General features: G+C 41.9%; 1 protein-coding gene across 1 annotated transcript; it reads right to left on the reverse strand.

The window, feature by feature from the left end:
• Positions 1-247: 247 nt before the first annotated feature.
• LOC144719455 (sodium/glucose cotransporter 1-like) lies at positions 248-25244 on the reverse strand. The gene is made up of 15 exons (XM_078595381.1): positions 24987-25244; positions 19458-19529; positions 18452-18556; positions 17835-17894; positions 16899-17003; positions 14516-14621; positions 13295-13375; positions 11321-11538; positions 9200-9335; positions 8306-8413; positions 7805-7955; positions 5090-5258; positions 4175-4390; positions 2616-2763; positions 248-2166 (listed from the first exon to the last, which is right to left on the reverse strand). The coding sequence occupies exons 1-15, from the start codon at positions 25119-25121 to the stop codon at positions 1958-1960; spliced, it is 2019 nt and encodes a 672-aa protein (XP_078451507.1). The 5' UTR covers positions 25122-25244; the 3' UTR covers positions 248-1957.
• Positions 25245-25632: the final 388 nt, after the last annotated feature.

The following is a 25632-nucleotide window of genomic DNA, read 5'->3' on the forward strand; positions in this document are numbered from 1 at the left end:
AAAACTACAAGTACTGTAATGTGCAACTTAACAAAGTTAGAAGATAATATAACTTTAGAGGGGAAAAATTAAAACATCCCATTGGCTATAATGACGAAGAATTTGCTGAGCTACCAAGTAGCAACATTGTCCCCATGAACATAAATTAAATTAATCTCGACGAGAATGATATTTCAATGTGCGCAAATTAATCTTCAGTTAATCACCGCAAACATCGCACACTCGTCTCTTGATTCATACATAGATGTGTAGCTCATGGAATTTTAATTTGAAATGTCCATTATACGGATAACCTCGCAGCATTTCATTTATTACCATACGAAAGGAACATGAAAAAACTAATTAAAGTACATTTATTATGGTAACATTTCCCAATAAAAACAGTATTGCATTACCAGATCTATTTTTTCAATTAAAAATAATTAAAATACATATGCATAATGCAAACAGTACTTAATGTGTAATATAGTGCGGGATTTTGAACATAGAAAATTGGCAGCTAATTCAATGACTTTTTTTAACAAGGCTATAATGTGGAAAGATAATTAAGAATTATATTATAAAGGCGTACAATTGATATACATTTCTCATGACCAAATCACTCAGAACGTACCCAATTTTGTCAGATCTTGGAAGCTAAGCAGGTGAATGGGCCTGGATAGCGATTGGGATGGGTCACCACCATGTTCACCAGGTTGTTATTGCCTGCGGGGCTATACGCTGGGCAGTAGAGAGCAGTAGAGTACAATTTATTGTGGTCTCGAGCCTGATTTTTATGCCCCCATGCTTGTCTTCACCAGCGTGACTTATGGTCAGAATTGCATAAAAAAATCCGTGACTTTTCTTATCGATTGGAATGTACAATACACAAGTTACAATCTAATATTGTCTATACATGTCTTCAGATTCTATATTTGTGGTGTTTTCATATCCTGCTCAAATGGGCGCTGATGTTGTGCCCATCTCCCGTTTACAGCCCTGATATAGTGGTGCAAATTACACATTTTTATGGCGGGCACAAGTTTACTATACCTTATTCAAGTACAATTACATTACCTATATATCCAGTGCAGTTGAAACATGAAGCATCTGATGTCATATATCTACAATATGTTTGAAAATCTTAAATTCGTTATTTCAAATGAATTGTAAAATATTTTGTATAGACAACCTGGTTCATTGAAAGGGGAAAAATACAGGCTATCACTGATTAATTATTGTAAATATACATAAATAATAGAAAACATGTATTTTATTTCTACCAATCTTAATATTATTGTGCTCCTTTAGAGATTGTATTGATGTTTTTCACACTTTTTCACACATGTACTACCATGCATTGACAGTTATTTCATATGATGCAGACTCAGGAACAAGCTGCACCTTTTAAATCAATTGCACAACGCAAGAGGTGGCGCGAGCACTGCACTGGCATCACTGCAATCCTGAGTTTGATTCATGATAATACCAGGATCTCAAGTATGCCTTCGTGGATGGTCTCTGGTCAGCAATGACTGCACAAAAATCCAGTCACGTAAAAAAATGTTGTTACGTAATTTAAATAAATGGCAGTTCTGGTTATTAAAACTATCAGATCGACTGCCACACGGAGGACTTGTCTAGGAATATCCCCCCCCCACCCTAATGTGGATGAAAAAAGGTTATTTGAAGTAATCTCGGAGGTAGTTTTGTCCTATGTACTTCCTTAGGCTGTTCTTTAACATATGCACTGACCTCTCTGAGAGTTTCTTATGGATTTTTCATCTCATGCTATGACACTGATAGCACAATTAAAAAACTATTTTGATAAAAAGTCACGTGAACAAATTGCATACTGCAGAAATCATGTTTCACTCTTGTTTTTTATCCAAATGTGATTGTTTTGCCACTGCTGCTTATGTTTATTTGAGCAATATGTGCCACTTAAACTGCAATTCGAAACTCGTTCATGAAATAATTATGCATAGAACCCCCAGAAGAACACAGCAACTGTCATGATTATGATTGCATTGACATTGTTAAAGTTTCTCCATAGAGGTTTTTCAGAGATATCTGTGAGCAGTTTTTCTTGGGCCTCCATTTGCTCCTTGGTGAACTCTTCCTGGGGGCCAGAGTCCAAGCCACAGAACCACATGCCCGCCTTTCTCAGGCAGCCAACACAACCTCCTGAAAAGGTACATTCTGGTTTTAATAACACAACGAGACCACACTCGGTTATCACATTTATCATAGATTTTAGTGGTGCTTTGGATTTGCAAACCATCTGCATATTTACGACCTCAAATCATCACGGATGGCCCCGATATTGTCAGTTTTCTTGTCAGATCTCGGAAGCTAAACGTGGTTGAGTCTGGTGAGTATTTGGATGAGATGCCTGCGAATATCACTACTTGACTTGTGTTGGATTATGTGAAGCTATGTGTTACCCTTTTGCGTGGGAATGCCTCGGGGTGCTCCGGTTTTCTACCACATGAAAGCCGACAAAAACTCACGAATGAAATTGAACAAATATGCCAATGCAAGACCTTCCTGAAAAAAAGGCTGGCAACTCAGGCTTTGTATGAGTAAAGGACAGTGTCAGCATTCACTCCTGGATGCACCTGCTCTGGTTTTACCTGGTGGTGTTTTGTTTTCCTCAATTTCCTTTGCTTTCTTCGCCTCCAGTTTCTCCTTCATCTTCTGTGCATTTATCTCCTTTTCTTCTGCATCCAAATCTTCACGTTTCTCCTTGCTGTGGCGGAGACTCCACACCAACCTATGAAGCTGTAGGGTGGCACATGAGGATAGGGATTTGCGTTTGTAGGTCACTAACAATGCCCCCGCAACTCAAAGTGCCTTAAATCACACCTCAGATTAACTCTTCCTGCTATTGTATAGCCAAGAGGACCACTGGTGGCAGCTGTTCATTTAAACAAATTTTTTTAATGCCTTTTGTTTTTTTCTACATTGCACTATCAGCATCATGCAATGATATGAAATATCCATTTGGATCTCTTGTAGGGCGATGCAACGCTTCCTCGTAGAGAACAGCCCATGGAAGTGGATATTATAGAGCTACTACCGAGATCCTTGTAAGCGATCTGTGGTCCACACAGTCAGGGCCGGATTAAGGCCTCCAGAGATTAAGTGAAAAATTATTTAATTTGTGAATGCTGAATTTTATTTGTTGTTAGCCTTGTAAAAATTATTTTTTATTTAACTTTGTTTTCCTTTTGAAAATATTACTGGGGGCCTCACAGTACGTGTAGCCCAGGGGCCTACACAATCTTAATCCGGCCCTGCACACTGCAGAGAGCAGAACTTTCCCACCCGCCCTGCGACAAACAGTAATGTTTATCACATTACAGTAAAACCGATGTTTTAATGCTCAGAGCTGCGATTTTTCCAAAATTAAGTTCAGAACCAAATTGTATGTGATAGCGTTTTGTGCAGTCATTGGTCATAGAACTGAGACCATCAACTCGAGACACTAGAGATTCTGGCTTAATTACGGGCAGCTGCTTGGATTCAAACTCAGGATCTTATCGGTGGTAGCTCAGAGGTCTGACCTCTGGATCACCTGGCCACCTCAGAAATCCTGCGTTCTAACGGGGGGGGGGGGGGGGATGATTATTTCCAGAGGTCAACCATTCTTGACTTGCCCACGAAGTCAATACTGATCCCAGAGGGCTGAAGAGTTAAACCAAACTCCGACTAGGATTTAACTCACAACCTTCCAATATGTCAGAATATAACCCGCAACCAATGCATTTTGCTGCATGTTACCCAGATTTCAATTGCTCAAAAGACCTTGTATTTGCATTCATATTTAACTTGCTTCTTATAAGTGGACTTAAGGTAAAAAAGGCGCAATCCTGCAATTATTTGCTCACACTACTGCTGACTGAAGGGCCTGCAATAGAAGCAGCTCTAGAAAGCTCTTCGAGTGTGTCTTTGGCCTACTCTTCCATGCTGACCAGATGTCTTGAACCCCACCACATTTGACTTGCCTATCGGTTAACTTCAGGGCACCCATTTATACTTCTGCGTCGATATAAACGAGGCGATTTGATAAACTTGCTCCATTGTTTCAACTGCCACGAGGGGAGATCGAAACCAGCAAGCCGTTAGACAACATCGGCACCCCAAGTATCTGTATCGTGTCGTGTGCATATATGTTTGCAGTGGTACTTACGTGTTTATCGTCAATGGGTTTTGTGAAAAGTGAGATGACCACAACGAGAACGCAGGTGATGGTAAAGAGGATAATTGCAAAGTAGAGGTAATGCACACCACAGATGATAGTGGGGCAGTTGGTTTTATTTTTGCAAGATCCTGTGCCATAAGCAAACTCAGCAATCAAGCGGGACATGCCAATCAGAAAGCCCAGAATGAGGCCCCAGAAGGCTCCCTGCAAAGGCATAAACACAGACACAACATTGAAGAGAAACTCGTGAAAATGATTGTATGCACCACAGCGTAAAACATTCAGCGCATATACTGCACAATCTTCGATGCAGCAACATTTTTTTGTGATCGACTTGGGTTCCGTGCAACTTTAGTTGCTGTTTTGTAACTTAAAAACAATGTAGGAATGATTTAAAGCTGAGCTTTCTTATTGTTTCAGTAATTGATTACCCAACCGTTCATGAGTCCGATTTCTCGAACCTCGGGTAAAATAAAAATAGTTCCGGGGGAAAAAAAGTGTCACTTTTGTTTCCACATGTGCCGATGGATGGGAGGTGATGGGCTTCGCTTAGTGAGATCACCAGCATCGTCAGGAGTGTTACACTTGGTCTGGCTTGTGGTGCAATGGCCATGAATACATGGGCCTAAGTGATCAACCACAGAAAATTGTTTATTTTCAATATACTTAATTGACACATCGTCCCAGCTCTAGAATGATGTATATACAGTAATTAGCAATGAGTAAATGAAATCATTAACTTTCAACAATGCTCTCTTGCACATGTGCCAGGCGGATTGTTACTTCGCAGGATTGTGAGAGGTGGTAACAGCTTGGCGAGGTCTTCATCCAGCAATTTATTGATCATGGCAGACTACGACGATGATAACGAATACAATACCTATGGCACCAGAGGACCCTTACCTCCTCATTGACACGCTTGACAAAGATGGCAAGCAGGAAGACGGCTGCGATGGGGGGCCCCAGGTAGCTGGTGATGGACTGAATGTAGTCAAAGAGTTGCCCACTCTGAGCACCCTCAATGATGGGAATCCAGGCGATGCTGATCCCAATGAGCACCAGAATGAACACCCTGCGAGTGTGCGCGCACACACACACACATCCAGCCGTGCCAATGAAATTCGCGGACTTCGATAACTCGCCTATAGCCCACGACTTAACCTCTGGCGCATTCACATATACACGTGTGATGTTTCAAGCAACCATTCCTGGGTGCGGACTATGGTTTCCTGATAAACACTCTACACCCACCCACATACACGACTGTATATGTATACTAAGTATACTGTATATTACGTACGTATCCACTGGATAAACAGACCAAATCACCTGAAATACACTTTTCTTCGTTCTCAGAAAGCTAAGCATCGTTGAGTCCGCATAGCGCCATGTGTAAACAGGTGTTATAGGCTGCTGCTGGGCTACATTGATGTGCGGGTACTATCCTTCCACACTACCATGCCACTGGTGCCCATCTTTACCAACCCACGCTGACCAGTGCGGTGAAGTATGACCGAATAACACCCACGACCCGCACGGCATAGGGAGACCCTCGTACAGCAGGGGATTGACACAAAGGGATATGCATGAACTTTGGTGAGCGTGCAATATGCAAGCAACACGGGGCGAACTCGTGAATATGCAATTGATGATGTCCGCATCAGTGCATGGCGAAAGCTTGCCAGAAGATTTGCTCAACACGCGGTCTAACCTAAATGAGCACAGTTGGATAGCGAGTGGCTGCATAAACCTATGTGCTTGCTTACATACATACGATTATTGTAGTTTTTTTTTATATTCTTGGTTCTTTCGGTAAAGTCACGTAGAAGGGAAATAATGAAAAAAGAGTTTTATTGTTTTATTTTTATTATTTTATTTCCCTTCTACGTGACTTTACCGAAAGAACCAAGAATATGAATCCCTGCAGTCACGAAAGCTTTAAATCGAAATATTATAGTTTTGTTGCCTAATACGACGTACTGGAATGTAAGACCCACATAAAATTTGCCTATCCATTAAGTTACGTGAATCTGGTCAAAGAACAACAGCCACCATCCACTACTAAGTGGCGGTGATGTTATCATGGAGCTTGTGCCAGGCTAGGTGCACTCTGAGGCCATGTGAAGTGTGGACATACCTGTCAAACCATACAGTTTACCCATATTCGTGTACAGGCAAATTGAGTTTTCACCATATGGCGTACAGCCGTTTAAATACGGGCAATTTTTTTTCTATTTATTTGTGTTTCTCCCTTGTGATGGGACTTTGTAGGATGAACGTTGAGATTTATAAGGGCACGGGGTAACCAATAAGGTCTGAATTGGTCTGTAATAAAGTAGGGCACTGTTTAAGGGGTTAACAAGTATGAGTGTTGAAGGCTCACTGACAGGAGGTCACGGAACAGACCCAGGTGCCATGGGTTGACTTGTCTGAGATGACTGGCAGAGGCACCACCCGTGCCCCCTACTGTGCCACACTCATGCAGACTAACTGAATCATACAGGTAGTCCCCGAGTTACGATGGTCCGACTTACGATATTTCGATCTTACGATGGTGATTGCGATACGACAAAATTTCCATCAACAACCTAACATCGTTCACGTATGCAGACGACGGACAGAATCTTGGTGACTACAGTACAATGTGATACGTTACGATACGTTCAATGCATGTATGATACGTAGCTTTAGCGATTTCATTTTAGGGTTACCACGATACGATACGTTCAATACATGTTAAAAGTTTTTATAGCAAAAATTTTATATTAAATTGCAGTTCATATAGGTAGGCTAAGAATTTACCTTGTTTCTTTTTACTTTACATTTACTGTGCAATACAGTATTGTAATTAATAAATACATACAGTATATAGTTTATACAGTACGGTACTGTAAAATTGCTCTGTTTTGCTAAATTATCACCATATTTTTGACTTACGATGGGGTCGTCGTAACGCGTCTTCATCGTAAGTAGAGGACTACCTGTATATGTGTATTGGTGATACGCGCTGGCAGTAAGGGATCGTGTGGCAGCGCGTGGTGATTGGTCAACTAGAGTGGGTGCTCACATCGCGGTCCGCATAGGCTCCGCCCCCTCGGGAGCGGAGGACTATGAAAGGCGATGCGCGCGGGCGCTCGGGGAGTTGGTAACCAGTGAAGACGGAAGACGGAGGAGGAAGAGATAGGGCCCTGAGAACCCTAGCCCCGCTGTCCTTGTAAGGGCCGGGACCCTGTGTGGCTCAGAGGCGGGACCTTGGGACCCGCGGCCGGACGTCCTTGTGAGGGCCGGGCCTCTGGGACCCAGTGGCCGTGATCCATACCCAGCTGGGGGTGGGTCTGTGAGTTCCCCTGGAAGCTACGGGGCTGGAGAGCCCGTGTGTGTGTAGCCGGGTGGAACGTGTAGCGTGAGCTGTAGTTGACCACACGTGTTATTGTGGCTAAGGAAAGTGTTAATAAAGTGTGCTACCCGTCAAGTGGTCTCCCGCTGTAATTTACAATATTACATATATAAAGAAAACAACCCCAACTCTTGCTTTAAATTACAGGTCATCAAACGTGTCTTATAATCTGCAGAATACAGTGACGACTGCCTTGGAGATGCACACTTAGCCACACACACCTGCCAGCAAGCATGAGTTCACGCTCGGTGGCACTTGTGCGAATTTTGTTGTAGATGTCCAGGGTGAAGAGTGTGCTGGCGCTGTTGAAGATGGAGGTGAGGGAGCTCATGAGGGAGGCCAACATTACGGACAGCATCAAGCCTCGTAAGCCTGCACGATCCACAGCACCACACAAGAGATCGTTAGTGGAAAGAGGTGGAATCACAACAAACAACACGGTCGTAGACAATGGCAATAACACGCTCTTGCGCATATTGTGGCATTTGAGCTGTGGTAATTGAATTGGTTCATAGGGACACCACTTTTTTATGACCAAACTGCCCAGAATTACAAACTAACTTCCCTATCCTCGACCAGCGTGGTGAAGTATGGCCAATTATCACCACCCACACAGTATGTGGGGAGGCCCTTATCCAGATTGGATTAACAGGCAGGTGATTTAAAATAAAATAAAAATCGCTCGTGATATCCCCCAGGGGTGTGTATGTGTGATGCCTTACCGTTTGGCATGAGGTTGATGACAAGGAGTGGGTAGGCAATGTTGGTACAGCCCACGTCCGTGTCGCAGTACTCCTTACATTTATCAGGCTCCACACATGCCACAACATCTAAGAGATCACCGAAGAGCAACACAATACACACAGTTGTGTCTTACGTGCTCAAATACTTCAAAACGCGTCTAATTCATACACTTAATTAAGAGCAGTTCTAGTAATGTTAACAAGGCTGATCGAGTACCGTATACGTATAGCAAACGGTACACAATCTAGGTGCAGTAATTCTACACCACTAATTTATTTTATTTTTGAAACCCCCAATACGCACTATGTTCATTGAAGCAGTAACTGTATATCTCAATTTTTTTAATATCATGTGATCAGACACGAAGTTGCAGTGACAGAAACACGTTGACAGCATGACAATCCAATAACGAATAGCATCATTAATCATATTACAATACCGTATTCCCAAATTATTTATCGCCAGTTTATATAACCCAAGACATGAATTGCGTACGTAGTGGAATGGGTAGCACACTGGGTGTGCAATCCAGAGGTCGCTGGTTGATGCCCCAGGCATTGGAGTTTAAATAATGGTGGATGTTTCTTAGACCTCCCTCCTCTATCCACCCAGCAGTATAAATGGGTAAACCACAGTAAATCGGCAGGTCACGTGTCGTGAGGTAAAGTGTGGGTACTGCCACCTCATCCAATACATCCGGCCAACATGGGAAAGTAAGCCAAAATCGTGGAGGCCCTCCTGCCAAGAGTGGTGTGAGCAAGTAATTGCAGGCCTGTAACTTTACCTTAGAAACAACATTGTATTTGAATCATGTTTTGAATAATTGTATGGCACTGTATAATGATTGGTATGGCTTTTTTTGTTTGTTTCACCTGTGTACAAAATGCGGCTGATCATGCCCGGCATCACCATGAGGTACATGGGCATCAGCTTGAGGTAACCACACATGATGCAGCCACCCTTAACGTGGGACATGTCCTTGGCAGAGAGGCAGCGTTGTACAATCACCTGGAGATATGAGGTAAAACAAAACAAAACTGTTGCTACTGCATTGGCTGTGGTGCAACAAAGACAAATGATAAAAAAACTCAAAACACATTCGTTTATAACGCCTGCCATAAAACAGGGAAAGTAAAATAAAATAGGCGACGTCTTGGGCAAAGGAATTTTTTCATAGCAGAGCGATGATCTTAATAGCAGATAGAGAAGGTCCCTCTCTGCGATTATTCTTTGGGTCTTTCGGTAAAGTCACGTAGATAGGTTCAAAGAAAATAACAAAAATAACAAAAATCTACGACGTTTCAATCGCAACGCAAGCGGTCGTCATCAGGAGGAAAAAGAGAAGAAAGCTGCTGAGGCAGACTGTTTAAAAGGTTTGAAATAGGTGTAGCCCAAGGGTCATAAAATAAGTTGGTGGGGCTATTGATGTTATGTCAATAATGAGCATGTTAATGTAAGATGGAGGACGACCTCCACAACGAGCACGCGGAGGTGGCTATGTTAATGTGAGATCTGCCATTAACACGCTAATTTGTCACATTAACATCACTAGCTCCGCCCACTTCGTTTTTGACCCTTGAGCTACACCCATTTCAAACCTTTAAAACAGTCTGCCTCAGCAGCTTTCCTCTCCTTTTTAAATCCTTTATATTAAGTTCGCTTGCTTGCTTGCGTGCTTGCTTGCTTGCGTGCTTGCTTGCTTGCGACCGTGCAAATCTTTCGGTCGTTTTTTAACCCACTTCCCGTGATCCAATCGAGCTGACATTTTCCACACAGACTCGTTGTGCGAGACAATTAATGTTCGTGAAAAAAAATTCCCAAAATTTTACACTTTTTAGGCAAAAAAAAATATTTTACATATATTCAAATAGAACTCATTCATGGCTTTGGCTGAACGTCACAGTGTAAGAGCCCAGAGCGTAACCCCTCCACAGGCCGTGGTGGAGTAGCGCAGTTAGTAGCGCCCTCGCTTCCCATGCCAACGGTCGCGGGATCGATCCCCGCGTCCTCCACAGGCGAATATATTTTTAAATCCTTTATATTAAGTTCGCTGCCACGCATATAAAGGATTTATAGTGAAAAACTTTGTTTTTACGGGTTATACTTATTCCTCCTGATGACGACCACTTGCGTTGCGATCGAAACGTCGTAGTTTTTTGTTATTTTTGTTATTTTCTTTGAACCTATCTACGTGACTTTACCGAAAGACCCAAAGAATATGAATTCCTGCAGTCACGAAAGCTTTAAGTCAAGATTCTCTCTCTGCTGTCAGCTAAAAACTAGACACCACACAACCCTAACCACTTGGGAATTTATTTACGTAATAATTTTCAAAACCAGTGAGGGTTTTTAGGTAAACCAAGTCAAGTGCACATGTTTTGTTTTTATATAGGAACATCAAGTCTTGCAAAAGGAGAAGTGTTTTTATAAATGATATGTATAATCCTGAAAGTGGTTGGGATTTGGCCTCAGCAGATGCATCGCAGTGGTTTGAATGCTTTTGTGAAATTACCTGTGACATCAGGATTAATCACATTGCCATTTGCTCATGAGATAGCAGCATACAAATATGGCCTCGTCATAAGCAATTCAACAGACCTGATTGTGATCATTCAAATATGTGATGAAGCCAAATACATTTATTTTCGCTCTACTACTGTGGTACTGGAGTACAATCTTCACCAGCAACTGACCAGTGTGATGAAGTATGGTCAAACAATCCCCACGACCTGCACTGCATGGGGAGGCCCTAATCCAGCAGTGGTTTGACTCAAGTACTGTACTTGTAGTCAACAAAATTACCAATCTATCCCAGTACACAAACGACGTAACGCTGCAGGAACACATTGATTTGAAGGTAAAGATTTGTTGGAGGGCAATTATATCACCGAAGTCTGTTTCCCGTGTCCCGCTTTGCCCCGTCTCTCTGCAAAATCCCGCTGCCCGTGATATGGAGGAAACGCTCGCGTGTTCTTTTTCTGCGCGTCGCTCACCTGATCGGTGCACCAGTACCAAGTCGCGATGATGGTCAGGCCAAATAGGAGGCCGGGCCATGGTAGATCGCCCGTGATGGGGTCCCTCAATAGGTTCAGAGAATCCGGACGAGGTGTGTAGCACTCCTCGCTGATGTTCATCTCCGGCGGTGGCGGCGTCGGGATGGCCAGCATGTATTTATCGTACATGGCATCGTAGCCCCCCACAGCGTTGAACGCTGTCCGGAAAAGGGGCGCGTGAAGGGAAATGCACGAGATTAACGTCGCACCGTTTTGCAAAACAAAAGACTCCCTCCAAAAATATATAGCCCGTGCTCAATTGTTTATTGTCTTTGCCTTTGTGTTAACCAAGGCCGTAGCCACGGAGTTAACATTGGGGGGGACCAAATCTTCCAGGGTGTCTGGGGGTCCCAACCGAGAAAAATATCTCAATTTAAAAACTAATTTCCTGCCTAAAATATTAAAAAAAATCACTAACACATGGGATGGACTTTTTATTTATTTTTTACAATGATGTCTAATAGTGTATTGTATTACATTGCTCTGTTTTTACTTTTTTACCATTTCTTGTTTCATTGTATGTAATGGCAGATATTAGTGATTAATAAAGTACAACCATAACCACAATCATATGAACATAAATCTATGCATTGATTTATATAAAGACGAGTCCAGATATTGTGGCCAATGTTTAGCAAATTGTTGCTTTTATTTACATAGCATAGCAAACATTTTTTTTATAGCAATATATTGGGGGGACATTTTGAGCATATTTGAATATTGGGGGGGGGTGTGTCGCCCCCCAATATTTGTGTCCCCCCCCATTATATATGATAATTACGGCCTTGGTGTAAACGTGTTGGTATGTTTAAAGTCAGTAATTCAGCAAAGTAAGATGTCCATGTGCAGTGACTGGTCAGCGTATATAAAATATTACATATTGGCAGTACGCAGTTGAGACGATTCAGGATATGCCAAAGTTTGGGATGGGTTTTTTTATCGTCCTTATGCAGAAACTTTCTCTTTTAAGAAACACATGAGTAGGTTGGCCTGGGGCTTCAACTCATAAATGTAAGACGTGGAGGTACGCATGAGCTCTTTAGACTACAGTATTGTACTACTGTACAGTGTTACTCAACTCCTCACGCTTTATCGCTTATGGCTGCCGTGATGTCATGGTTAGCACACTGATCTTGCTATCCAGAGGTCACCGGTTCGATATCATTACCTGGCCATCGAAACGACAGGCACAAGTCTTATATTCCCGCGCTACTGTCTACCCAGCAGTATGAATGGGTAACACCACAGTTAGTTGATCGGCACGGTAAAGTGTGGCTTCTCCCACCTCTTCCAAGATGTCTGGCCAATGTGTAAAAGTAGACCAAAATGCCCTCTAGAGGTTTCTCTCTAGAGCTCCCATCTAGTGGAGGCCCTTGTTGGCCAGCAGAGGTATGAGCAAGAAATTGCAGGGCTGCACCTTTACCTCATACTTGTTGGTAAATTGATCTTTACCTGTGTTCACATATCCCCAACTTTATGCAGGACAAGAGAGAGCCGTGCCTCAATGCTCTGGCAAGCCAGCATTGGGGTGGTGTTCATTTCTGTTTGCGAGCCAACGGTGGAACTCGCAGTATTCCAATGGTGTCTTATTTACACATTCCAAAAAGTTGTGGTAGTCCAAACCTGATTATTATTTGCAAGTACGATTGTGATCTCAATCCAACGGTCACGATTCAAGTTCATGAGTAGAATCTTTTTTTTCTCTCAACTATACTTTCTTGTCCGTATTGTGTCTCATTCATTTTGGCGATCAACCACCGACGTGGAATCTTTTTTTATATATATGTACAACCTGTGTCAACAAACCCCGATGGGGATTGTCGCAATTGGCATCATGTTGGTGATATTAACAGGAGTCAGCGTGTGCGGCCGATAGGGGACATTTGGGGTTGTCCCCTGACAGACCGAGCTCACCGAAGACCATGAGGATCATGGAGCCCACCAACATGATGACAGTCTGCACGGTGTCGGTGTAAATCACCGCGGTGAGGCCACCTGGTGGTGAAAGTTAAAGACAGAATTACAAATTTATCACCATTTGAAGAAGATTGTACACACCTATCGTGAGGACTTTTCAAAGTTTCTTCCATAAACTCCTTAATTAAGTACGTATTATTCCGAAAATTACGTTTCTATGCGCGGTGGGGGGAGGGATAGAAGTGGTTTTGCCTGCTGCATTGTGAAGCCGGATCCCCGAGTTTGGTTCCTGGCCACAGCTGGCTTTCGTGGAGAGAGATATCTAAACCATCTTCACCAACCTGCACTGACCAGCGTGGTGAAGTATGGCCAAACACCCCCATCCCTGTGGGGATGCCTTCATCCAGCAGTGGATATAGAGCTGTACATAAATGTTGTATTGTTTAAAAATACTTTTTTTTTTGGGTTAGATCGCGTAAATATATAAATGTGTCGTTAAACCCGCTACCACCCGACAAAGCCAACTAGTAAGGTTTGTCACGTAGCAAACCACAACATTTACAATCTGAGTACGACGTTTCGCCAGTAATTACAACTAGCTTCATCAGGCGATAGCCAGATTTGTGGAGAAATCCTCCTGTTTCTTAGCTTCCTTCAAAATAATACAGTTGAAAAATCTTGTTTCACCGATCCAAAATGTTTTTTCTAATTATTCGTAATCACTTCAAATGATTTAGAATAGTTTAGGCATCAATTGCACCCATCTCTATTCAAGCAGGTGCAGGTATAAACAAACAAACTGAGAATGTTAAAATTGATTCATGAACACCTTTCCATTGCGAGGAATTGATATCCTTATTTACATAAACCTCTAAAAAAAGTTATGGCTGCAGCACATTGTTACCTTTAATGTTGCATGGAATTAAAATAACATAGTCATATCAGTACACGGTTTATGCCCTTGCATTTTTCTCTGCGTAATTTTTTAATAATCTGGTCTTTATTTTTTTTTGGTAATTGCACGATAAGAAAAACATTATCCGCACACTAAAGGGCTCATTAAGAAACGTCACGTTCAATTTACTGTGCGATGCGTACACGACACTCGGTTCCTTTAAATTGCCAAGGCGTTAAATGACAGTGAAATTAGTGCCACATTATTCGTTCCACCCCCCACGGGAGGCGGGGGGGGCAATGTCACAGATGCCCTGTGCTCACCAGTCACAGTGTAGAGGCCGGTTATTATAAGGAGGCAGATGACAGCCAAGTAGATATTCAAGCCGATCGCTTGACGGATAAATATTCCTCCGGAAAACATGTCAGCCTGTAACAAAACATGTCAGCGGTAGGCTTTAGCGCTCGGAGTGCACGCTCGCTGTTATCACGGTTTAACGTCGTTCCTACAACTTCGCTCACTCATTCCACCATCCACCCACGTTGGTGACTCAGTGTACCAAACTGACTGTTTCGTCCCGCTATGGGTGCTTAACCCACCACACCGCAGGTCGAAACACAAACTCACTCAATTGAAGACGTGTGTTAACGCTTATCTGCAGTATAATGGCTTCAATTGTTCTGTTCGTTACTGGCCGTTTGGCATTTTGAGGCTTCAGGCCTGTGCTCAGAAATTTTGATTAACAAAAAATAATTGATGGTCGAAGCGACTTTTCACACTTTGCCCACCTCCCGTCTCCCATCCAGAGGAGGATGTGATCTTGCTCAGCTCCATAACTTGAGAATTGATCGTTTGATTATTTTTTTTGCTCTGAATAGTAAAACAAGTAAATAAATACATTTGTTGTTAATAAGATGGCTTCTTAACCCTTTTATTTTTCTGTAAAACATTTCCATTGCTCTGTGAAACAGTCATGGAAAAGGTGACGTTCTCAATTGCATAAGTTGCAATGGCCAAGGTGCAAACCTACTGAGATAATGATTTACTTTGAACTACTAATGTCTACACTGCGCTAATTCTCAAACATGCGTAATGCATGCACTTGCAGTTAGTTTTTTTGGATATCCTTTTACATTCGGATTACGACGTAACTTTTATTTTTACGATAATAGGTCATTATGTTTCCCAAACTACTAATTATACGAGGCACACATTTAGTGGCGCTGCCATGGTATAATGCTTAGCGGACTCGACTTGCAATCCACATCTCACAGATTCAATCGCCCGGCAAAAGTTTTCAATAAATATAATAATTAACCTGATATTTTTTTTTTTTACAAATTTTATCTACGATCAGACACTAACAACTACTTCAAAATTAGATTTTTCTGCAATAAAAAATGTTGACGACTTGATTCAACTACTTACAGTTAAAGACGTACCCATTGGAAACAGCTCAATTGAAAGATTCCATTCTTTTTTTATGAGAAAGAACAACAACGTATAAACTTAATACTCTTTGAGGGGAAGCTCCTATATTTTACCGTCAGATTTGAACATCATAAATGTATAAAAAAATTTCGTTCAAACTGCTTTAGTCCGAAGATCTGTAAAACAATCATAGATAGCACAATGGTTCTCGCTTTAATTGTATTTGTTGTTTAACGCTCTATCAAATGAAAAAATCAATCTTATATTTTGAACGGTTTATGAATTACACGCACAAACATGTTCATGAGTGACTTAAAATCGAGATTTGGGGTCCTTAAAATGAAAAAAATATTTTTTTATATTTTACTGTTGTTTTTGTCCTAAAAGCTACATGTGTACCAAATTTGAGCTGTCCACCTTGTCGTCTTCGAGAGCGTCTATGGGACAAACCAGGCATCACCTTCAGGATACAGTGTAGTGTTTACAGAGAAGTCCTCGTTTGTGCTCTGCTTTATGGCTCTGACACTTGGACCCCTTTACCATCGCCCTTTACATCAACTCAACAATCTCCAGCAAAGACATCTGAGAAGTCCGATGGGGAGCAACTGGCAAGATAGAGTAGCTAATACTAAAGTCCACTCCAGAGCAGGAATGACTGCAGCCTCGCTGGCCTGGACACATCGTCATAATAGAAAAAAAACAATTGCTCTTTGCTCAATTCCATGGAGGTTGGAGAAGTAGAGGAGGTTAACACTTGTGCTATAAGAATGTACATCACTCAAAATTGAAAAGACGTGGAATTCCTCGGGGTTCATGAGAAAAGCTGACTCAAAACAGACGGCAATGGCATGCAGGCTTGTTCTCACACTGCTCAGTTGCTTGAGAGATGGTGTCTTGAAGACACGAATAAACAACAAGCTAGGCGGCGAGGGTCAGAAGTGGTGGTTGTCGAGTGGTGAAGCTGGATCTCAGGAGTTACACTTAGCCCACTGTGCGTGTGATCTCTGTGGAAGGGTGGCTTGTCGTTAATATGCTGGTCTTGCTCGTCACAAGTGAACTCACAGAAACCAAACATGAGCAACCGTATGAGATGCCAAAGAATGATCGACTCCTGGTGCAAGATAGGTCATCGTCCTTGAGGATGGACTGCAACATGATGATGATGATGATGATTCATGCTCCTCTCAATGAACAATGCAGTCTGCTTTATGTATACGTGCGACGATGATGCCACCAAACACAATCCGTTCCTTGTGAGAATAAATGATGGCTTACCGATATTTTGGTGAGTACATAGAGAATGAGAGACAGGCCAGACAAGTAATATTGTATCCTGCTTCCCCCAAAGCGCTTCTTTAAGTATTCTGGCATTGTAACGACCTGTCAGAAAATAACACAAACAAACAACAGGTGATGTTATCGCAAAGACGTGCAGAGCTTAACACGTAGGCTTTCGCGACCAATATTGTTCATAATCAACGATTTTTGGGTTTAGATCGCGTTATTTATAAATGTGTCGTTTTTTACTGATTGGCCGTGTCGGGTGGTGGAGGGTTACGACACATTTATAAATAACGCGATCTAAACCCAAAAATCGTTGATTATGAACGTGCAGAGCGTTGGTGCATAGTGGGTTGGTTCCCCTATTTGCGCTGGCACATTTCAGAAGCAAAACTGATTTTCAGTTTGAAAATGAATAGGTTGTTTAATTTTAAAAGTTATTGCATACTCTGCAAGCGGCTACCTGAACCTGCCGATAATGGAGGAAGGTAAAAGTTAAATGCTGCATCTGGAATTATCTGGTAATGTAGATACATTTCATATATACATTGCGATGCACATGAATGTAATTGCAAGATATATTTGCCTAATTCATCCACAGTGGTTTCCCTTAACATAATGAAGTAGATCTGCAGATGATAGCATAATGAATACACTGAGCAGATACATGAGGCATAGATGCAAGTACACAAAGTTATGCTAATACTGGAAATCTCACGAATGACATAGTAATCAAAACTACTTGACACGTAAATAGTCAGAAGGTGCAGGTGTTGTAAAGTTTTTTGGATGATTGACGTTTGTACAATCTGTGCAGGTTTGATTTCCCCCTTGCGGTATTTGCGGATGTTAATCTGCATTGTTCAGATTAAAATCACAGAGTTAATATTTCCTCTTCACTTTATCAGCTGCAACGTCGTCGGCTCTTACCCCTGCCGTGATGTAGATTGGCACAAACAGCCATCCCAGCAGCACCACAATAAACAGAGCCTGCAACAAAAGAAAGGTTTTTTTTTATTTTCCTGAACAAGATGGCTTTTTTGTTATAACACGAACCACTATATAAGAATGGCATTTTCATAAGAAGAATTTTAGACTCCCTCAACAAAAGTGGAAGTTACCACCAGAGAATGCCACTTTGTGCAGAGAATAGCTCCATAAGATTGCATCACCGAACTCTTTCTGAATTCACTTCAATAGGCCCTTAAAAGCGTTAATCATATACCAGTCAAATCAAATGAATTAAAGAATAACTTAACTAATGAATAATGTAATTTAAGTGAATGTTTAACATTTCTATCATGGATTTTTTTTTGCACAGTCAATTGGTAGCATGAGAAAGCAATTGCAGGGACTGCGACTTTAATGGGTTTTTTATGACAACTTTTATTCCAACTAAACAATCGAAGAACGTTAATGTTACACACAAAACATTTTTTTTCCATGAGGGCCTTTCCAATTAAGCCAATGTGTAAAAGTGGCATCTCCCGGTGACGTGTGTCATCTCGACAAAGAATTGCAGTGTTCCATCGGGGTGCCAGCCGTACATTCCATTCGAAGCCCCCTTGAGCAATCCCGGCCGCGGCTCCTGACCCAGCCAGGCCCACGAAATGTCCGCTGCCAATATTGCTGGCAAACAGGGAGGCACCGATCTGCAAAACATGCACGTGTCAGCTCTCGGCACCAACCACTGCTCCCACAGTAGCTCTGAAGGTTGCCTTGTGTGACACTTTACAGTTAATAAATAAAGGTCTCAATGCAGCTAATGTGTCAAAAAAAAAAGTCAGGGCCGATGTAGTTAAGAGACAACCCTGGTTAAACACTTCCTCGAACCGCAGTGAGGCAGCTGCTATGTATGTGTTAATGTACTACTAGGCTACCCTTGCTCCATTTGCCGCTTCTGTGCTAAATGTGAATAAATCAATCCATTGAAAAGAGGGGGCCGGTGAGGGAGTAGCCAGTGCATTTTCTTGGCGGTGTAAAGTTTAAAACTCGAAGGTGAGAAGCACAAATGCTTCAAACATTAATGTTTTTGAGTTCAATGCACTGTACGTGTGGAGCCCATAGTTTAAATCCTCTGTTGGATTAAGACCTATTCACCCTGTGCGGGTCATGGGGGTTATTTGGCCATACTTCCCCATGGTGATCAGTGTGCCTTAAGAGCATTAGATACAGACGAATACAAGTATAGTACAATAACACAACTGATTTTGCAGCCCCATGGCAACCTATTCAAGCGTTGTGGTCATCCAAACAATCACTACACTGCCTCAATCCTACTCAGCTTCTAATATTTGGATAAATTTGGGCGTATTATGGGCCATTATATTTATTACGAGTTGAAAATGCAATTGGTATGACATGCCATTAAAGATTTAGACGAATGACACCATTAGTTTTTTCACACGTTTTTCAAGTAAGGTTTGAAAGTTTTAATGCATTAACTCTGTCAGTCTGCCTGCAATAGGGGACACGATACTTCTCTTACAGATGATCCAATATATATATTTTTGAGAAATCTGTCAGAAACATTTGAAAATGAAGGGCACTTACAGGCCACCACACCATGCTGCGACCAGCAAGGAAAAATCCTCCCACAGTGCTCCGGTTACTTTTGTACATGGCCTGTGAACACGACACAATTTTACATAAAAGCAATTGATTATCATCATCATCATCATTATGTTTCTGATCCTATAATGTCTTAACAGAAGTCTCTGACTGGAACATTTGGGATTTTTAATAGCTGAAAGATACAGTAATAAATGAATGTTAAATATGAATGACGTTACATTTACATGTGACTTGGTGTATTTTAAAACAAAATCATTATGGGTCCATTTAATTTCCACATGTCTCAAAGACTCGCCCTGACATCTAATTTGGGTACTGGCATGCTATAATCAAAGTACAAATTACAAAGACTCTGACACAGTCGTCAATACCACAGCCATATCATTACGAAGTAACCAGCGAATATTCCTCATAATCAACGATTTTTGGGTTTAGATCGCGTTATTTATAAATGTGTCGTAACCCTCCACCACCCGACACGGCCAATCAGTGAAAAAAGTGTCACGTTGACAAAAGACAAATAGTTCACTGCTTTAGCCCACCGGTGTGTTGAAGCGTGGAACCACAACATTTGCAATTTGAGTACGACGTTTCGCTGGTAATTGCATCCAGCATCATCGGGCAATTCGCCAGAATGGTGAGGCTGATGATGCTGGATGCAATTACCAGCGAAACGTCGTACTCAAATTGTAAATGTTGTGGTTCCACGCTTCAACACACCGGTGGGCTAAAGCAGTGAACTATTTGTCTTTTGTCAACGTGACACTTTTTTCACTGATTGGCCGTGTCGGGTGGTGGAGGGTTACGACACATTTATAAATAACGCGATCTAAACCCAAAAATCGTTGATTATGAACAATATTGGTCGCGAAAGCCTACGTGTTAAGCGTATATTCCATCGGTATTGTTAAAGCGTCTTCCAAGTCAACGTAGGAACTATGAAATGCAAAACTCTTACTTAAAAGCACAACATATTCAGCAACAGCTCACACTTTTACAATGCACTCTATTTTCAACGGCCACTCGAAAGTTGTATAAACCCTCTTAAGGCACAGCAAACACATTGTAGATAGGGAGTTAGCAACACCAGTGTACCTGTACATATATGTTTAGAGCATTGCACGGTACCCGTAACATTTAAATTCTGATGTGCATTTTAATGTCCATGTGAATCAATGGTCACAACTATGAGTTTCGTCTTATTGTCATATAAAGATGTAATCAATAGGTGTGTTCTTTCTTTGTATGTATGTATTTTCCACACACACACAGTTAACTTTCCTTCCACACAGACAAATACTCAGAGAGGTTGGCTCAACATCTTAAGCAAACCTTTAGAAAAGCCTTGAAACGTCAGTGAGTGTACATGGGTAATGGTTTTAAAATATTATGTTAATATTAGTACTTGATTTACATCTATACGGTAATGAAAATGCAATTATAATTTGAAATTATATAGCGTCTAATGGCAACTTCGTCCCAAGAATTAAAGGGTTATAAGTTGCAATAAAAATGATGAAATTAACTTTTGTGATAAGTATTGTTTTGTCTGCTATTCATTCTCAACCCGTCAATTATCATGGCACTTGCAAACACATAATTAAAAGCATATATTTTAAAACAAATCAGTATACATGTTCAATGCATACTGACTCTAAGCAGTGTTGTTCATGTCTATGTTGTATGTACATAATTTAATGATTCTAATTTACATTATATTGTCAATCCACTTCTGTATGAAGGTCTCCCCACACCCTATCATCGGGAACGTTTGACCATACTTCACCACACTGGTCAGTGCGGCTAGGTGAATGGTGGGGGGGGGGAGCTCTCCACTCATTACTCATGTTAGCCATGGCCAGGAATCAAACTCAGGTTGCTGGGTTGATAGTCCAGTGCACTAATCAATGTGCCACCACTTCTTTGTTTTTTCTTGTGCTAAGAAACATTCTGAAGATATTCAGTGAACTTTGGAGTTCAAATGCAGTCGAAAGGCATTGTTGCCCGTTTTTTCTCCTTCTAAAGTGTAACATTTAAACTATTGCCTTTCTTCTGCTATCTATCGGGGATTGTTCTGTCAACGTTTATTATGAGTTTCATAAACTAATAAAAAAACCTTTATAACAAAATAAAATGTGTCAAACGCCCCAAGATGTATTATTTTAAGTATTTTTGTTGCGTTATGCTTTTTCTATGTTTACACATTGTAGTCAGTTTAGAGTACTGCCATTTGAACGTTTGAGTAACAACGTAAAATATCCTCGTTGTCAATAGTCTGCTGTGTTATACTTTAAAAAAAAACGAACAAACTTTTCAACGACCTAGAATTTCTTCTGGGCAAATCAAAGGTTCGATTTGTTTTCATGGCCGACAGAGCCGGGTGTAAGGGGAAGACGTGGCGGAGGTGGCAGGGCAGTGCTGAAGGTTGTGGAAGATTTCTTTTTTGCACCTCCTGTCGAGTCGTCTCGTCGGGCGGCGTCTTCGTGTTCTGAAGAAGCAAGGCAGTGACAGAATTTTCCGATGTTCTTTTTGTCCGGTGGTACATGACTGAGAAAGGAGAGCTCCAAGGTGGTTCGAGGAGTGCCCATGCATTGGCGCTGGAATTAGCAAAATCTCGTGACCCCACCGTTCCACTCCATCCTTTGAGGTGTTCAGAGTTTAGCGACTCTTTCAGCGGGTTGCTTCTCCTGTTGTACTGCCTATGGGGTCTCCTCTGACCAGCTTGGAGTATGTGTATGGCTTACGGTGGTCACACGGCGGATGTATTTCGTGGCTGCTGTTATGAGGATTTAGGTTTATTGCTCAAAGGTTTCTGGTCTAGACTCAAAACGCTCTATCCGTTCTTCAACTTCGGCATGTGTAAGCAGCCACAGTTTGCTTTGCAGAAATTCCAGCTTGGCTTCGGTGCAGATACTATAAGTGGCACTTCGATGCCTATTTGCACAACGGCTGGGCAATATTGATTTTGGGGGAAAAGTCCAAGCGTGATTCGTGAAGCTGATAGGATGCTTCTTCTGTTATCTTTTGAGAGGAAGCAGAGGTCCAGATTGTGGTCTGTGTTCCACATTGTGGAGGAGAAAGTATCGGATTTTTTGGGGTCGAAGAGCAGATGGACATCGTCAATCGAGGCCCAGTCTGCCAGTTGCTTGCCTGCTGCATTATTTGTGTGCTATCCCCAATCTGCATTGTCACCGTTATACTGCCGGATGAGGGAGGGATGGGAGCGTGGGATTAGCCATTCGGTGTTCGGTGGCTTATGGACATAAACCAGGGATATTCGGCCTACTCTTACTACGGTGTGATAGGTTCCTGTGGCCTTCTTTATCTCAATGACCGGCATCTGATGTATGTGGCAATACAGCCCTTCGCTGCGTTGACAAGAGGCGGTGAGGTTGTAGCCATGGATCCGGTACCTTGCGGCAATCTCTTCGATTCCGGTACGAGTCTCTTGCAGAGCGATGACATCTATTTTGTTGTCGTTGAGTATCTTCGAGAGGTATTCACAGGTACATGTTGACAATTGCTCTGCATTCAGCTGGTGGATGCGGAGGACCGACCAAAAACGTATTTGACCTTGGCCCTGTCGAGGCCAATTTTTGTACGTTGCTAGTTATAGCAGGTGATCGATGTTGTGACGTCTGGTGACCTCTTGACGACGTTCGTTGTGTTGATGAGCAGCACATAACGTGTAGGCACAGAAACACTTGACAGGAGCAAGTGGCATGAAGGCTGTAGCTTTGTGCCGAAATCAAGGTGATATCAGTTTTCCAATGCAATAAAGTTACACTTCACACACCTGGGTACAGATTTTGTTTAGTAAATAAACTGAAGTTTTTAAAATGTTCAACCATAGCAGAAGGAGAAATATTCACCCGTGGAAAAGTGTTTATCGACACTGAGATAAAACACAGTCAATACCCTAAGCAGCCCATTCAGATTTGTGGAATGTACGCTAAATTGACATTAAATGACTGCACCTAATTTGGACTGTTCATTTCTCGGCTTGTAAGGAATGCAATGGTATCAATGCTAATGGCGCATGATTTAATATCATGAAATATGTGTATAGATGAATTCCAGACATTTTAAATCCACCAACGGATAAACACCTCCCCATGCCATATCGCTCGTGGGTTTTTACTTCACTATGCAGGTTGGTGATGGGAACAGAGGGCAGAACCGGTTCTGATATCACTCGCCACTGATGTTAGACCTCGGCTTGCCAGGTTTCTATAATACAATTTTTTTATCCAGCGTAATTCATGCAATTGCATCCCACAACGCTGCACACCAATTATCTAGTTTCGTACTAGATAACAGATAATACAAAAACAAAAGCCACTACTTATCAAATAAAAAAAACATGAATACATAAATAAAAAATAATAATCACGGAGAAAATAAATAAAAAATTAATAAATCCGTTCGGCCTCCATACCCCCAGTCCACAATCCCAACATTTCGCCGGATTTTGGAGAACCTTCACTGGAGGGGCTGTGGAGTGGCCAAAACGTTACAAGTCAGTTGGGCAATAATGTAAATGCCTATTTTCCAGCATATGCCAGGACAAATAAATAGGCCAACATGCCAACAATTGTACCATCACTCCACCCTCAATTGATTTATAAATATTCAATGACATTCCCCCGTGAAAACAAACTGTAAACACATTTTGTATCTGTGCTAAAATGCTAGGGGGGGAAAAAGCCTCGAGTCAACACCCCAAAGTGAGCTTATGTTCAAGAAGCCCAACTTGAGAACGTTCAAGTGCTATTCCCACAAGCGTGACAATAAAACGCAGGCTTCAGCAGTATGACGCAGAGATCTCCATGGATTCAAGATGTTTCAGAAATCTCTATTTTTATTAATACACAATCATTTACCGTCTTGCACTAGATAAGTTTATTTTATAAAATTTTTGTGCCAACTTAATAATGTTTGCATTGCCCAAGCAGGTTGAATTTTTTTCTTCCATTGAATGCTATGCAACACAACAAGTATTCATTCTGTTAACGCAACGAGTGACGACAATTCCCGCCAACAAAGTAGTTTATTTTAACCCAACTATGACCGTGGAAATGTTATCAATCATGACAACTACCCACGGAATGCCGATGAAAGAATGAAGACAGACTGAGATCATTATTTAGTCACGTCATTGGAGACTGCAGTGCACTGACGAACAACAAAAATGGTTATGGGCTATTCTGTACCGTGCAATTTACTTAGTTTACCGATTGGCTTACCTGATAATATTGGGGGGGGTAATTACACACCCTTCTATTTTACATCGGCATTTACTAAGAATGACCTTAATTTTTGACTGCTTTAGTAGACTGGACTAGAAAAATTATTGACAATTAAATGATCGCCGTCTAGATTCTCGCTGAAAAAACTGAATACAACTGATCGCAGTGCGAAAGAAGTTCAACACACACACGCATACGTGACATTTAATCTTTGATGCAAGTCACACATGGCAGAGCACCCCCCCCGCCCCCCTCTTACCCACAGGCCGACACCAAGGACAAACACAAAGTAGCAGGCGATCACGGCGATGTCGGCCGCATTGTTGATGCTGTTGGTGCTTTTAAACGGAGGGGTCGTCGGCATCCCCGTGAGCGTGGTCGTCGTCGATTCCATCGTGGCACGCGTACGGGTTTCACGACGACGCCACACGTTCAAGACGAAAATCGTTCCCGATTCAGGTGCGGGGGTGCTTGGAAGAAAGTGAATGGAGAATGCATTGTGGTGCGGGACAGGCAAGGAAGGGGTTTATATCTCGCAGTGTTAATCATCGACAGGGAGGAGCTTAAAGGTGAATGCAGACTCCACCTATGCTCGTGGCAAAGAATGTACAAAAATCCCACGGCGAATTGTAAACTCAACTAAAACTAAACTACGTTTTATTGTACCAGGCAAGTCATGTCCACGTACTCCCGTCCGCAAGCATCACGTGGAAATTCATAGCAGCTAAATAGTCTGAATGCATGTTTCTAAATGTGGAGGGAAAAAACGGAGGATCTGGATAAAAATCCACATGACCATGGGGAGAACGTGAACACTCCAAATAGATTCATTTTTCCAAAGTAATGTACACATATTCTCGTCCGTAAGCATAATTTTGTACCAATGGTTGCTGGTAAGGCTTAAT

The sequence above is a fragment of the Lampetra planeri genome, chromosome 6, assembly GCF_965212315.1.
Source record: "Lampetra planeri chromosome 6, kcLamPlan1.2.h2, whole genome shotgun sequence".
NCBI classification, from domain to species: domain Eukaryota; kingdom Metazoa; phylum Chordata; class Hyperoartia; order Petromyzontiformes; family Petromyzontidae; genus Lampetra; species Lampetra planeri.

Coding starts and splice junctions, on each gene's coding strand:
- LOC144719455 (XM_078595381.1), bottom strand. CDS start 25,121: ATGGAATCGACGACGACCACGCTCACGGGGATGCCGACGACCCCTCCG. Junction 11,539..13,294: donor CATGATCCTCATGGTCTTCG/GTGAGCTCGGTC, acceptor TTTTCCGGACAG/CGTTCAACGCTGTGGGGGGC. Junction 8,414..9,199: donor CAGCCGCATTTTGTACACAG/GTGAAACAAACA, acceptor GTGATCTCTTAG/ATGTTGTGGCATGTGTGGAG.